Source organism: Malurus melanocephalus, unplaced genomic scaffold (genome assembly GCF_030028575.1).
Source record: "Malurus melanocephalus ecotype Western Australia unplaced genomic scaffold, MMel_1.1 scaffold_104, whole genome shotgun sequence".
Lineage (NCBI taxonomy): Eukaryota > Metazoa > Chordata > Aves > Passeriformes > Maluridae > Malurus > Malurus melanocephalus.
In genome coordinates, this window is record NW_026623336.1 from 98,240 (window position 1) to 112,469 (window position 14,230).

At 43.4% G+C, this 14,230-nt stretch overlaps 1 protein-coding gene across 1 annotated transcript in view; it reads right to left on the reverse strand.

The window, feature by feature from the left end:
* Positions 1-6,019: 6,019 nt before the first annotated feature.
* DENND3 (DENN domain containing 3) overlaps positions 6,020-14,230 on the reverse strand; it is a 30,176-nt gene continuing 21,965 nt past the window's right edge. Inside the window, exons 15-23 of the mRNA XM_057369156.1 lie at positions 13,704-13,874; positions 13,138-13,267; positions 12,557-12,664; positions 11,593-11,732; positions 10,275-10,435; positions 9,192-9,325; positions 8,914-9,029; positions 8,658-8,795; positions 6,020-6,529 (exon numbers count right to left, since the gene is read on the reverse strand). Of these exons, the coding sequence (XP_057225139.1) occupies positions 6,329-6,529; positions 8,658-8,795; positions 8,914-9,029; positions 9,192-9,325; positions 10,275-10,435; positions 11,593-11,732; positions 12,557-12,664; positions 13,138-13,267; positions 13,704-13,874 (1,299 nt within the window). The 3' untranslated portion in view covers positions 6,020-6,328. The remainder of the gene's footprint in view (positions 6,530-8,657; positions 8,796-8,913; positions 9,030-9,191; positions 9,326-10,274; positions 10,436-11,592; positions 11,733-12,556; positions 12,665-13,137; positions 13,268-13,703; positions 13,875-14,230) is intronic.

The following is a 14,230-nucleotide window of genomic DNA, read 5'->3' on the forward strand; positions in this document are numbered from 1 at the left end:
CACAAAAGGAAGGATTTTTCTGGCTGCCAGGTCAGGGTCACACTCATGAGTAAACGTGGAGAAAGTCACACATTGTTCTTGGGAGAGCTGGTACATCTGGGCAGGAGGGAAGCACAGGAGGCAGGTGCTGAGATTTGGGGGTTTTAGGGATGYGTGTGCGTGTCTGTACCTGTGTGTTTGTACATTTCCAGACACACTGCTCGGGCCAAAAAACCTTTGGGGGTTGTTTGTTGCTGTCACTGTACTCCACAATGTTTTCGAATGAGTTCTTCCAGGTTTTCCTCATCCAAGCCCAATGCGAGACAAGYTCAGCTATAAATATGTATCCTATTTAAATGAACAAATGAACTCCTGCATGATATTCCAAGCACATGTAGCAGCTTCGGCATCTGAAGTGTCTGTGGTGAAAGAGAAGTTGGTTTTCTTTGCAGCTGTTTTGTCCTCGTTTCCTTTGAATAGGCCAAATAAATGTAACAGACACCAAATGTTGCACAGAAMTGTTATTAATAACTGTGTGAAAGAAATACCAAATTTTATTTTGTCTTTGCAGAAACTTTATGGTTCCAGAGAGTCCTTTAGCTGTTTTCCTTCCTTAAATGACAAAGCTGAACGTTTGTAAAGCACGTCAAAAAGTGGTCATTTGGAAAAAGTGGAGCTACCCAAAGTTTTCTCCTTGTCATGTTGCATCCAAAGGAGCTGCAGCAGCTCAAACACCAACTGGGGTTTGATTTTGAGGCTCAGAAYTTTGGAAATTGCCTTAGAAAACAACAAAAAGGCTCACTTCCTTTTCCTGACATGATGCTTGCACCCACCAMTCTGCTCATTAAGGTGTTCCAGGTTTTCCTGTCATTTAAATTAAATCACCTCCTGGAAAACTGATCCAGTTTGGTTCCTCAACCTGAGCAGCTTCACCTGAATTTCCACCTGAGCTTCCCTCGCTGCAGGGAGCACRAGGGGTGCCCAGGAGAGACAAATACCCCAGGAGAGACAAATACATCCCCCACCAAAAGAGAGYATCTGCTGTCATTAAAGGGCTTTTGATGCCCTTGCGACCTGCTAAGATTTTAGGGAAAATGTGGGACATGGTTCAATTTGACCTGCTCTGACACATTTATTCTTAAATTCAAATTAAAGTTTGAGGTGAAGCTCTGGGAGCATTTAGTCAAACTCGGTGTCACCTTATTTACTCTGCACCTACTCAGTCCTTAGCAACAGCCAAATTGTAATCAACAATAACCCCAAAATCCAGACTTTCCTCTCAACAGATTGGCAGTTCCCAATGTGAATTTGTTTTTCCTGATGTAACATGAACACTAAGCCCTTTAAGTAGCCAAATGACCAGCTTATTTTAAATGCCTCGTATTACTAGAAAGCTGCATATAGGCATCTCATAGCGGGGAAAAATTAAAAAAGAAAAAAAAAAAAAAGAAAAAAAAGAATATTTAGTTCCTTTGTGAACTGGCCATATGACAACTACTTTTTTATCAACTTATTAAGTTGGGGCACTATAATAGCTCTTGCTGAGTTTAGCAATGTTTATAAGCATGTGTTAAACACATAATGTTGTTTTATGAGGAAAAAGGGATAAAGAAAAGTGATGTCACAGATGAATGTTTGAGTGCGTAGACGGCATAATGTATGTATGATTTTTATTTCTACACTGTTGAGCTTATTTTCTGTTTAAAGGTTAAAAAATTGTTGCATGAGAACTGTTTTATTGTGTTCTGCACTTTCTGTTCTTTTTGTATAATCTTGATTTTTTTTTTCATTTATGCATAGAAAAGAAAAAAATCAATTTAGAAATATTCTACTCCACGAGACATTGTGTTCCAATCCGTTGTTCCGAAGTTCGATCTTAATAAACATTTCAGTAAGAGTTGGTGGCTCGTGTCCCTGTGGTGTTTGTAGGGAAGGTGAGCAGAGGGACACCCGATCCCTGAGCTGTGTGAGGCAAATAACACTCACCTGCACCCCAGAGCTTCATGAATATTTCCAAAAATGCCACTGCCAGACATCGCCTGGCAAAAATCCAGGTGTTACAATTCACAGATGGTTCTAAACTCTCCTGACACTTGAAAGGTTCAGGTGTAACCCAGCTAGAGGAGCAGTGTGGGGGTACCTGGGGCAGGTSTGTGTCCCCAGTTGGAGGCTCTGCTCTGACACAGGCAGGGGCTGTCACAAGAATCCGTCACCTCTCACGCCATCATCAGGGCTGAGGAGCTGAGGGTCTCCCCAGTCACCGGTATTCCATAGCCACAAGCAGCTTCCAAAGAAACCATTTCCCATCCAAACTCCTGGGGCAATTGGGAACAAGAGGGGAAAGATGGAGCCAGATCACAAACACCACCTGATGAGTGAACTTGAGTAAAGAGCTCACTTGAGTTCTAGTTTCCTTGACAGGTTTCAGTTGTGATTCTTCCTAAAGGAAATTCATCAGGATGAGTATTGGCAGCTCCAAGAAGTCAATGCCCACCTGTGGTTAGGTTTATTTTTCATAGAATCATCACAGAATCACAGAATCCATTACRCTGGAAGATACCTCCAAGATCAAGTCCAACCAATGACCAATCACCACCTTTGTTAGGTAAACCAGAGCACTGAGTGCCAGATCCAGTTCTTTGTTGAACATCTCCAGGGCTGCTGACTCCACCACCTCCCTGGGCAGCCCCTCCAATGCTTGACAACCCYTTCCATGAGAAATTCTTCATAATACCCAATGTAAACTTCCCCTGGTGCTAACTGGGTCATCGCCCAAGGACAGTACCCTAAAAACACTGAGCAATGCAGCCACCAATCCCACTACCTGGTCACATGCTAAGTGAGTGCTCTGGCACTTGAGCTATTTCCCCTTTTGACTGAACACCGCTCATCCACACACTTTTCCCTGGACATGGGGTTAAGGAAGAAATGAAAACATAAAACAGTCAGTTGGACATCAGTCCCGGCCTATGCAGTTGCTTTTCACCAGCACAGAGAATGTGGACCTGCCTCACAGGGCAGGATCCTCTCCAAAAACCTACAGGACACCCAGAGAGGGGCTGTGCTGGGTTTGGGTGGGATAGAGTTAATCCCAAGTAGCTACTATGAAGTATGGGAGCAAGTACTGAGGGCAAGAACCTCCCCTCCTGGCCCCACTCTGCCCAGCAGAGTCTTGGGCTCATCCTTCCTTGAGGAGAACCCAAAGCAAGGGCAGGATTAAGGTCAGTCCCTGCCTTCTCCAGCCTTTGCAGCAGCCAGGGTGTCTCCCATCCTGGGGTGTGGCATATTGTCCCCATGTCCATCACCAGCCAAGAYCCCCAGCAGTGCCAGCCTGGCTGTGTGACACAGCACACTGAGCTCACTGGGGACAGGGGATGAACCTGTGGGATTTCACCCTCTTCCAGGTGACATCCCACACCCCCTCACACTGGGGTCCCATGGGCTGGGCAGCCTTTCAGAACCCAAAAAGGGGCTAGCAGGGCCAGAGGGGCATTCCAGCAGGACAGTGGCACAAATCCTGGGGACAAGGGTGACTGGTGGCAGCATTTYGAGCATTTGTGCAGCACTGTCCCTGTGCTGGGGTGACACAATGTCACCCACTGCTTACAGGGGACCTGTGCCAAAACACCAGGGAATTCACCGTGGAGAGGGGAGGAGGATGCCAGGAGGAATCCTGCAGGTTCCAGTGGCAGATGAAATGGATGCAGACAGGTAAGRAATGCACATCAGGGGGTCAGAATGGGGTTTAGCTCCTTTGCCTCCAAAAGGATTCAACAGAAGGAAAACGGGGCCTGGTCCCATGAGCAGACCCCCAGCAGCCTGTGAGCATGGGCTGGGAGGCAGAGGAAGGGGCTGCTTCCTCCCTCCCTGCATGGCCCTGCCAGGGAGATCACAGCCAGCACACAACAGCCTGAATTAGCAAGCAGCTCCCATCTCTCCAAACTGTTATTTCTGGAAGCAGACACTGCCATCCCTTGGTTTAATCAAAGAATCACAGAACAGCTCCAGTTGGAAGTAACCCATGTGGAYCATCRAGTCCAACTCCCTRCTCCACRCAGCAGCACTTCYGATAACTGAACCACAGGACCAAGAGCATCGTGGGCTCCTGGCAGGTTCCTCCACTCCCTTCAGGATTTTCAGGCTGGGAGACCAATTGAAAAAAAATCAACAGCAAAAAGGAGCTGAAAAAACATTGGCCCTGAGGCTTCAAAGAAATGGGCAACATTTCCCCGAGGAGAAGAGAAGGGGATGGCAGCACAAAKCTGGATTGAAGAACCTGGAGGCTCTGACAGAGGCTGACCAACCCCAACAGCAGCGTGGCCTTAGGGCTGGAGAGGAATGGGGTGTGCTCAGACTGGTCATTCAGACTCTCTTCTCCTGGCAGGGACAGCTCCTGCTCGGGAGGACTTTGTCCCTTTGCTGGGTGACAGTGTCACAGAGTCAGCTTCATCTGGCAGGCTGTGAGCTGTCAGCTGGGCTAAGAGGAGCTCTGAGGGGCATTGGGCATCAGGGGGTCCTTCCCCTGTGCCTTCCCACCAACAAGGGGCCCAAGGGAAGTACCTGAAACTCTACTGAGAAGTGAACAGAATCTCACAGTGCTGGGACTGCAGGCTCATTCCCAMAGCTGAAATCCTGGAGCAAAGCTGAGCTGGTCAGTGAGCACCAGCTGAGAAGACAAAACCAGGTTTTAAAAGTCTGCCAGGAATGAAAAATCAATGAAAGCWGCAATAGCTGGGCAGCAGGATGGTGCAGCTGGTTCACCTCTGCAGCCAGGGGAAGTTCATTATGAACCCTTGTGTGTCTCTSAATTCAGTAAATAATTCCTGTAACTCACCCCAAGCAGCACCAACAAACCAGGGGAGGAAAGAAGGAACCTGAGTCACAAATGTGGGGCTCAAAAGGGGACATGTTACAGCAGAAGCTGCTCCAGGAAGGAGAACATGCAGAGAAAAAAAACCCAGGCAATTATTCTTTACAGCACACAGAGGATGCAAGTGAATGCTAAAATCATCACTACTGAGTATCACGAGTTACCCAGGAAAAGGAACAAAGTACAGAGGCCAGAGTATCAATATAGTGTTTAATATTCTTAAATTGATACAAAAGCTAAAAAAGTAAAATTTCTGTTACCATAGTATGATAAAACTTTTATCAGCATAAATATTACAGTCATAACATTTCTAGTCATAGTATTTTCTGTTATAATATTTTTCAGTTGTTTATACCCTTCTATTTAGCCCTACACAGTTYATATTTATTAAGAAAAGTAGTGGCCCATTTTAACCTTCTATTTACAGTCTTTTAGACCCTGTTTTCCACTCTGCACTGATGCAAGTAAAACTGTTCTGCATGGATTTATTGTTTTACATGCAGATAAATGTCACCAGTGCAAAACCCACTGTGCATCATGCACCAGTCAGAGAATGCTGCTCTGGAGATCCCATGGTGCACATTCCAGGGATCAAGAAGTTTCAGGAGTGTGCAGAACTTAAAAATGAAGCAGGTTCTACCCAAAATAACAGCAGTTCCTCTGATTGCAGAAACAGGAACTGCAGGGAGGAGGGGAAGAGGTTGGCTTGCACAGGGACTGAAGGTGCTTCAAAAGCAAGTATAATATATACAGGAATTAAATAAATTAATGCTCCAGATAAAAAATAATCAGTTTCACAAACTGTTCCAAATGCCAAGTGCTGTRCATTGTTTTTAAAGAAAAAACAAGTTTAAAAAAGAAAACATTCATTGAAAATCCCTTGTTTCAGCTGGAGGAGCTTTCAGTGCTGTCTCTGCCTACATTTTAAACAAASCAGCTCCAGAAATCCCACAAAGGCTAAGGGACACTGCCCACTTACAGCTCTGAGCTCAGAAAGATGATCACAGAGACAACTCCTTAAGTCCAAGTGTATTTGGTTTTTTCCTTTCAATGCCCTTTTTCACCTATTACCATCTGTAAAGACATCATCAAATCCTATTTTTAAGCAACCTGGCACTGCTCTCACCAAGAGAGAGTTCCCATGGAATTACTGAGCTGGTGTTACTGGGTCTGGTGTTCCCAGCATGAGCTGCTCCAAGCAGCCAGGTAACTCCAACCCTCCACACCACCTCATGGCCAGCTGACAGTSACCTGTCTTCTCCCATTTCTGTTCCTTTACCAAATGTGCCTGAGCAGGACAAGGTGTGAGGGAGATTCACTTCGATTTCCATTTTCTACAACAACGCAGGGATGGAAACCCAATAAATACAAGACAGTAACACTGACAGGTGGTTGAAATAGATGCAAAATGCTGAAGTAAACACAGCCCAACATCTTTGCCTTTTCCCAGAAGAGGCAGACACACTTGGAATAGCTTCACTATCCAGCCTTCCAAATGGCAATCTTCCCTTCTTCCTTCCCAGAGCCRCTGAGGACGTACCTGTCCTCCGCTGAGCACAGCGCCTTCACCGCATCAGTGTGGCCAAACAGCTCCTTCTCCACACTCTTCCTCTCAGTACTGAGCACGTAGATCTTCCCYTTGCTGTTGCCTTGCTGCCTTCCACTGCTGCCAACCCACAGCTGAGGGAATAAAATAAACCCACGGTCATTTTCACCATTTTACATTTTCACTATCAGTCCAGGACACAGTTGAGGAGGTTCATGTGGCACATTGGTACAGTGAGGGTTCTCTATGCTTGGCTGGAAAATACTGAAAATTTCCTCATCACTGTTGCTCCTGGCCCCTCCAGGCCTCCTAAGCTGCTGTGGCATGAGCTCAGGGCTCCTGGTGAGTGTCTCTGCTCCCCTATGGTTCCCTCAGTWCAGGAAATCCCACCCCGTGCTCCATGCTGGAATGTTCAGCTGCTGATSGTGCCAGCACCAGGGCTGCTCTCCCTAAACCCTGTGTGAGGGACAGTGTGCCCTTGCACTGCAAGAGCAAAGAAAATGCAGGGAAGAGCAACTAAAACTGCCAAAAGAAAGCAACAGGTGTCATATGAGCAAAGATCAGAGAATGGTTTGARTTGAAAGGGACTTTAAAGACCTCATTTCAAGCCCCTGCCATGGGAAGGGACAGCTTCCATGAGACCAGGATGCTCAGAGCCCTGTCCAACCTGGTCTTGAATGGGATGGGGCAGCCACAGGTTCTCTGGGCAATCTGTGCCAGGGCCTCATCACCCTTACAAGGAAGATGGAAAAGCCAAGACACCTTAGGCTGGAGACAAGGCAGCTAAGGAGCCTTTACAAAAGGTTTACAAATGAACAGAAGTGCAGATAAGCTGAATGTAGAACCACAGTTCTGCCCTGAAATTAGGGAAGTCAGGGACATGTGGGAACCAGTAATATTTCAGTTTCACTGAGAAGTACTTCCCTGTACARGGCTGGCAGTGAAATTCATGAACCTGCTGCTCTCCAGGGAACTGTGGCACCAGCAAGTTCAAAATGAAATCAGAGCCACAGAGAGTGGGTCAAAAATGGGTTATAAAATAAATAGGCTGAGGTGCCAGACAGAATACATTCTATTTTAGATAGATACAGTGTGCAGCTGGGTTTCTCTTCAGTTTCTTAAAGAAAAACATGGCTTGGTTTTAATTACAGCACTTTCATTAAGCCTGTAACTTGCAGCCCTCCCAATGTTGTCAGCCTTTAGCAGGCTGCAAGTTCACTGCCCATAACTGCCCTGATGTGAAGAGGAGTGAGAGAGCACAGGGATGTGAGTGCTGGCAGAGTCTGGCTGGAGCCTGTCACTAGTGGTGTCCCCCAAGGGTCAATACTGGGCTCCAAATTGTTTAACTTATTCATAAATTATTTAAAGAAGAGAAGAGCAAGGAACAAAGTTCTTCAGCAGAACAAAAAAGAGCTTAATGCCTTGGGGGTTTCAAACAATCCTCAACCTCCCTTGAAACAGAAGTTAAATATATCAAACTCTGCGTTGGGGAAGAATATCCTAAAATGATTTTCCATTTTAGTACAAAAGTCTAACTGGAGGCTGAACACAGAGAAAACTTCCCTATTCCACTAAAAAAACCTAATCATTTTTGAGAAAGGAAGGAAGGAAAATCTGAGAAAAAATTCCTAAAGTTGCCCTCCCAACAGATATACATTAGCTATTTATTTGAAAAGTAACCCAGAATGGGCCCCTGTGGTAGCACAACTACAGTCATTTGCACAGCTTTTGTTTTATTTGCACTGCTTTTATTTTTACCAATAAAAGCAGGTACATAGAGGCCAGCAGTGGCATAGACACAGGATGCCATGGTAGGAATCCATTGGCTCCTTTGGTCTGTCCTGAATTAGAAATGTGGCAACTAATCAAAGAAAAGGTCATCTGCAAAAACAGGCCAATTAATTGGCATTTATTGTTTGTCTGGTAACCTTTTTTCAAGGCTTARTCTGAGGAGCCCTGAGATAAAATATCAAAGGACCTAAACTTTCAGCTTGTAAGTTCTCTGGAAATGTCAATAGCTAATAAATGTCACCACACATTTAATTACTGATTAGGGGTTTGGCTTGCCATGCATTTTGGGGTACAGCTACAGCAGTCAGTTGTGTTGGGCAGTCCTTAGCTTTTTTGATTTCAAAGAGGAATCATCATTCCAAACCAGTACCTATGCACCAGTGAGGAAGCAATGACAGCCCGTGAGAGCTGCAAACAAAACTTCAATAAAGAAATCCACAAGAGGCAAAACCAGCCCCAAAGGTCTCTCACCTGATTTTTAACTCTTATCATGCAAGTGATCTCAGAGCAATCCTGAAGATGAATCTTTTGAGGTGTACTTGAAAGGTCTTTGGTGTTCCAGATGTACAGGTCACTACTCCCTGAGTAAGACGCCCACACTTCATCTCTCTAAARCACAGGAAGATACATTTGAGCATTGCTGACAGGAAATGGATCACAAGAACCACAGCTTGTAATGCCACATGGCCCTGCCTCCTTCAAACTATCAACAGAGTAAGGGCAATACCTCAGGAAAGAGCTGGAAGCCAAGGAAAGAGGAACACACATCCTTCAGGTGATGCTCAATTTTCATCTGCAGTAGAAACTCATGAGTTGACACTACAAGAATGCAACTCCTGGTACCTTCAATATTAAAGATAGAGAGTTAATTACAGAGGTGTCTCCTTCCATCTCTACAAAACATGGAGGAAAAAAGCAAAATAAAACAAATGCATCTAACAACTGCCTTGTTTCTTTACGTGAAGAAGATTTTTTAAATTATTCTTATTTGGGGAATGGACTTACAGCACCACAGTTGGTCATTATGAAGCTTCATAGAGGTGAGATTTTTGTAGGGCAGCTGAAAGGTGCGGTTGACTTTCAGAGTGCTGATGTTCCAAGCAATCACTGTTCCATCCAAACTGCTGGAATAGGCTTCACTGTTGGCACAGATTAAAAAAAACAGTAACAGTATAGCATACATTCATGTTCAGAAAAGAGTGCACACACAGAAGAGACTTACTTGCAAAATAACCAATTTTACAGTGAGCCAAATTMATGTTCATTTTTAAGTTATTTTCAAGATTATCCTTTACAAACTATCACTGAAAATGCTGCAGGCTAACTCAGAGCCCTCAGTGAATGAGAGCACATGTTACATCATGCATGAGGAGTAGAGCACAACAAAACATTCCCTGTAACTCTTCTGAACAACGTTGCCTGATGGATTTTCTCTAGAGGTAGAACAAAAACATCTCAAAACTGTTTTTCTTTGTTACTGCACCTGAGAAAACAAATTATACTATCCCTTTTCTTTTTACCTTTWACATTTGTTGGCTTAGAATGAGAAAACCTTTTTCAGAAGGTTCCAACACTTAAACAAATTCTTCCTGAAACCCAGTTACACCTGCTGCACCACTGCAGACCTATTGACCTTGGAGTTGCCTTTCCCATGGGAAGTCAGCAGGTTAAGACCTTCAGCCAACACTCTTCCCAATGCTACCAAAAGATCAAAAGCATTTTGCCTGAACAGAACAATAAATGTATTATTTCCTTKACAAACATGCAGGAAAAATCCAGAAGCTGTCTGTAAACATTTAGTCGATGACGTTCTCAAAGCAAAAATGGTCTTTAAACTGCATCTGTATCAACTCTTCACTGGATGCTGYCAATTCCTGGCTGTTCTCATCCTCATTCAAAAGAGCACTCCTTGACCTTCTTTGTTCCACACTACACAGTGCTCTTTATTTAAAAAGGAAATTCTTAGCTGACCATACACAACATGGGAGCTACAAAAATGAGCTAAATGAACACTGTATCATCAGGATGAACCCTCCCATTAAAAATAATAAATTCTTGCAACATCTAGGAAAATCARATTATATCTACCTGGGTGTTCCATTCTTCTTCTCCACAACAATGTCTGTAATGTCAGAGCGATGATCATTCAGTTGTTTATTACAAGACATACTGTGGGTGTTRATTATATAAATAATGGAGTCCTGAGAACCAGTCCACACTTGACTCTGTTCCACCATGACCATACAAGTCTGGGGAGGAAAAGCACAGTTAAATAAAGACTAGAAAAAAAAACAAACTCTTCAGTCTAACATGAAAAATGCTGAATTCAGATGCTACAGTTTGCTGGTGGTCACTGTAGGAGATGAAGACTTGGCTCTCCAGTTTTCCATCCTTTGCTCTGCTCTATAAATAATGGGAGGACAGATCTTTGCAAAGTTTATCCTTCAGTAAAGAGGATTAATAATTTACCTTAGGGACTGACTCAAAAGATGTGTTTCCTGGCCCAAACAACTAAAAGTTACAGAGGGCATCTGGGGAACCACAGAAGTTAGTGTGCCATCCTCTGGACTGGAAGCCAACCTAATTGTCCATTAAATCCACACTTCCTACTTCAGCTAAAGCAGTATCTAAGAAAATACCTGTCCCCTCTACTGTCCCTGGAATGCCATTCCCCTCCATCACACACTCTTCATTTATCTCTCTCCAGAGTCCCATCAGTTGCCAACCTTTTTGTCTTCTTTTAGGTCAGTATCTGACTCTTCTGGAATTCCATCTTTCCTCCACCCAGCTCTGCACCATCAACTTCACCCCTCCCTTTTAGACTCATTCCCACACTCATCCATAGTGATCTCTCTTGTCTTTCACACAAGTGACATGTCCAATCCCTTTTCCTGTGTTTCTCTCTACTGTGTGTTATTCACTCAGGCTGCACTCCTGGTCCAGATTCCCCTTTCATAGAATTACTCTTTCAGGTGGTCTTTCACAAGCAACTCTCTTTCACCTGCTTTTAGAGCTCTTTCAATAGCATCTACCTGGTTTCTTTACACCTTTTCCCAATTTCCAGTTCTTCAGCATGGGTGAATTTTTATCTGATCCTAAGATTCCCCTTCTCATCTTCTCTTTGGGTTAATTATTTTGTTCTTTCTCCTCAACTTTTTCAACTCTGCCCCACTTACCCATCAGGCCCTCCCCAATCCAATCCATCAGTTCTCACCAGTTGACTTGTTTTATATTAATCCATTTAGTCTCCTTTCCCCTTTTCTCAAAAATCTCAATTTTTTTCCAAGTTAACTGTAGCTCAAACAACYCAGGAACTTTTAAGGAACAATGTGATTCAACATCAGACAGGCTACAGCAACAAAATGACCCAGTTAAAGCAGGAACTGTGATCCTGTGCCAGTCTTACCAGTTTAGAGCAGCCCATTTTGAAGCAGTGTTGTTGCATAGACCAGGTAGAGGCATCAAAGACCACCACCTTCCCCTCATTTAGAGCACACCAGAGTTTTGGATGAGCATTGTCCAGTCTTTCTGAAGGGTCAAGATGCCCTAGAAATACAGCAGAGAAGATGAGAGAGGTAGAAGGAAACAAACCACTTCTGGAAATCTGTGGGAAATCCATTATCAGGCAGAGTAGGTTTGTAGTGAAATGCATCTGTGTTCTGCAGTTCACATCATCAGTTACTGACCAACACAGTTCTCACAATGAATTTGTGCTCATTCTCCTCTATTTGTTGAGTTCACCYAGTGATTTAATCTTACACTCCAAATATATTCAGAGATAATCTGCTTCATTGATGACTAAGAGCTGAGCTCACTGGGATTGCAGGAAGGCTTTTAAGCCCTATGAAATACAACTAATAAATTCACTCACTCTCATCTGCTCCATTACAGTTTCTCTTAGAAGCCTCATACTATGAGGAAAGAAAAGTACCACTCAGTCCAACACCCTCCACGCTATTCCTTGCASTGTGGTTTAGCCAAGCACCCCCACATCACTCTACTGAAAAATAAAAATATAATAATGAAAATTGATCAGTGGGGGAGCATCATCCATCTGCCCATCCTGCTCAGTAAGTGAGCCAGAAATCTTAATGAGAAATCAGCCCATTTACACAGAATTGAAGTCTGTGATAAGGCACATAAGCAGAGAAAGGCAAATTAAATCTGTGAAAACTATGCCTTGGAGTATCTTAACATGCAACATTACTGTTCTTTTTTAATGATTTTTCTGGTTTAATATTCAACACACAACCAATCCATGTCAGAATGTGAACACATCAGGCAGGCATAATACCAGGTGTTATAAGATAATGTGCTTTATGGGCTAATTAAAGCTGGGCTAACCTAAAGAGAGCAATACATCACCTTACCTGGAGTATAGAGCAAGACATCTATTGCCTGTGGAAATGTCTCACCAGCTGAGGGGTTGATCTTRTGCTTTAGTGTCTCTGAAGTTGTTTTGGGAACCATCATGGGCACTAAAATAGGTTTTTAGAAGATTATGAAGTGCACATTTAAGCCTGAAATAGAACTACAATTCTTAAGAGATAGCAACTCAACACTATTCATTCACATTTCTCACTTTTCTTTCCCTCTAGCCTTAGCTGACTAGCAGAGCCCAAACACCATTTGTATGAATTCTGGTAGCAGAGACACCCACCACCCAAGGAGTCTAAAAAACCAAGACAAAAACACAGCATCCCAGATGAAGACAGAACCAAAAGCATGGAGACAGAACAAAAATCAAAACCAAGCCTATCAAAAAAAAAGGAAAAAAAAGAGAAAACAAACTCTAAATCGTTTACTTACAACCATTAAATTATATTTGTAAAAAYGCAATCATGCTTTTTGTATTTCTACACATAAACAGTTCAAAAAACAGAATATACACTGAAAGAGCAGAAGGGTATGATGCAACAYCAGCAGGCTTTGTAGCACTGCTCTGACTGACCTTCATTTTTCATCCTGTCAAAATAAGACAGTTTAGAGGCTGCATAGATGCTTTTGGAGGACTGTAGGGCACCAACCACAGCATCCATCAGGAGAACATTYGTCAGTGCTTGCTGGATATACTGAGGATCCTAAAGACAGAAGTCTTACTGTAGTTTATCTATTATCATTATTCTTACAAGACATCATGCTCAAAATCACAACACGCGTCGTGCTCAGCACAAGCAGCAGCCTGTTGCTGCCCTGCAGCATAATTCATGCCACTTGCTGTCAGACCCCACTCCCACACCCCATGTTCCAAGCCAGGTCTTGGCTCAGGGAACCAGAGGCCAGTGTTATTTCACCACAGGAATACTTCAGATCTGGCACAACCTTGAGACAGGATGTGCAAACAAAACCATATGAAAATATACAGCAGGCACAGGGTGGATACGAATTTCCAAGCTGAATCTTTCTTCATGGGAGAGAAGAAACACGAAATTCTAAGATTAGTGCATKAGTTATTCAGAACAGGGACAGAAAGCAGGTATTTCATACTTATTCACTTACAAATTCCCATAGTTATACCTTGTGATCGTATGCCATTTTCTTTCCAGCCCACATTTCCTTCACTATCAGGTACCAGAGATCACACTCAGTTTTAAGGTTGGCTTCAAAGACTTCTTTTTGAGATACTGTTTTAATCCTCAGAGTAGGTATTCTCAAAAGAAGGAAAGCTACGGTAGTGCTCTTAACATCCTGGAAAGTTACAAGAAAGAGAAAACAAGGAAAATGTATCAAAAGAACAGATAAGGTTCAGCACAGCCTACAGGGCAGCTTTCTCTAATTACAGCTAATTATTTCAGTTGTCCATACACACCATTAAGTACAGACTGGTTTAGGAAAATAAATTCAAACATCATCATACAGCCTTGGCTCCACAGTGCATACAAGCTGACCCACTGAGTCACATGAGCACATTTAATGCTCATGTTATTAAACTTCTCCATTCCATATCCCATATGCTGAACTCTGCACATTTCTCTGAAGTTATAGCCCATTGTTTATTTTCATGTGAAAATTTTGGTTCAAACCCCCAGAATCACTCATATAGT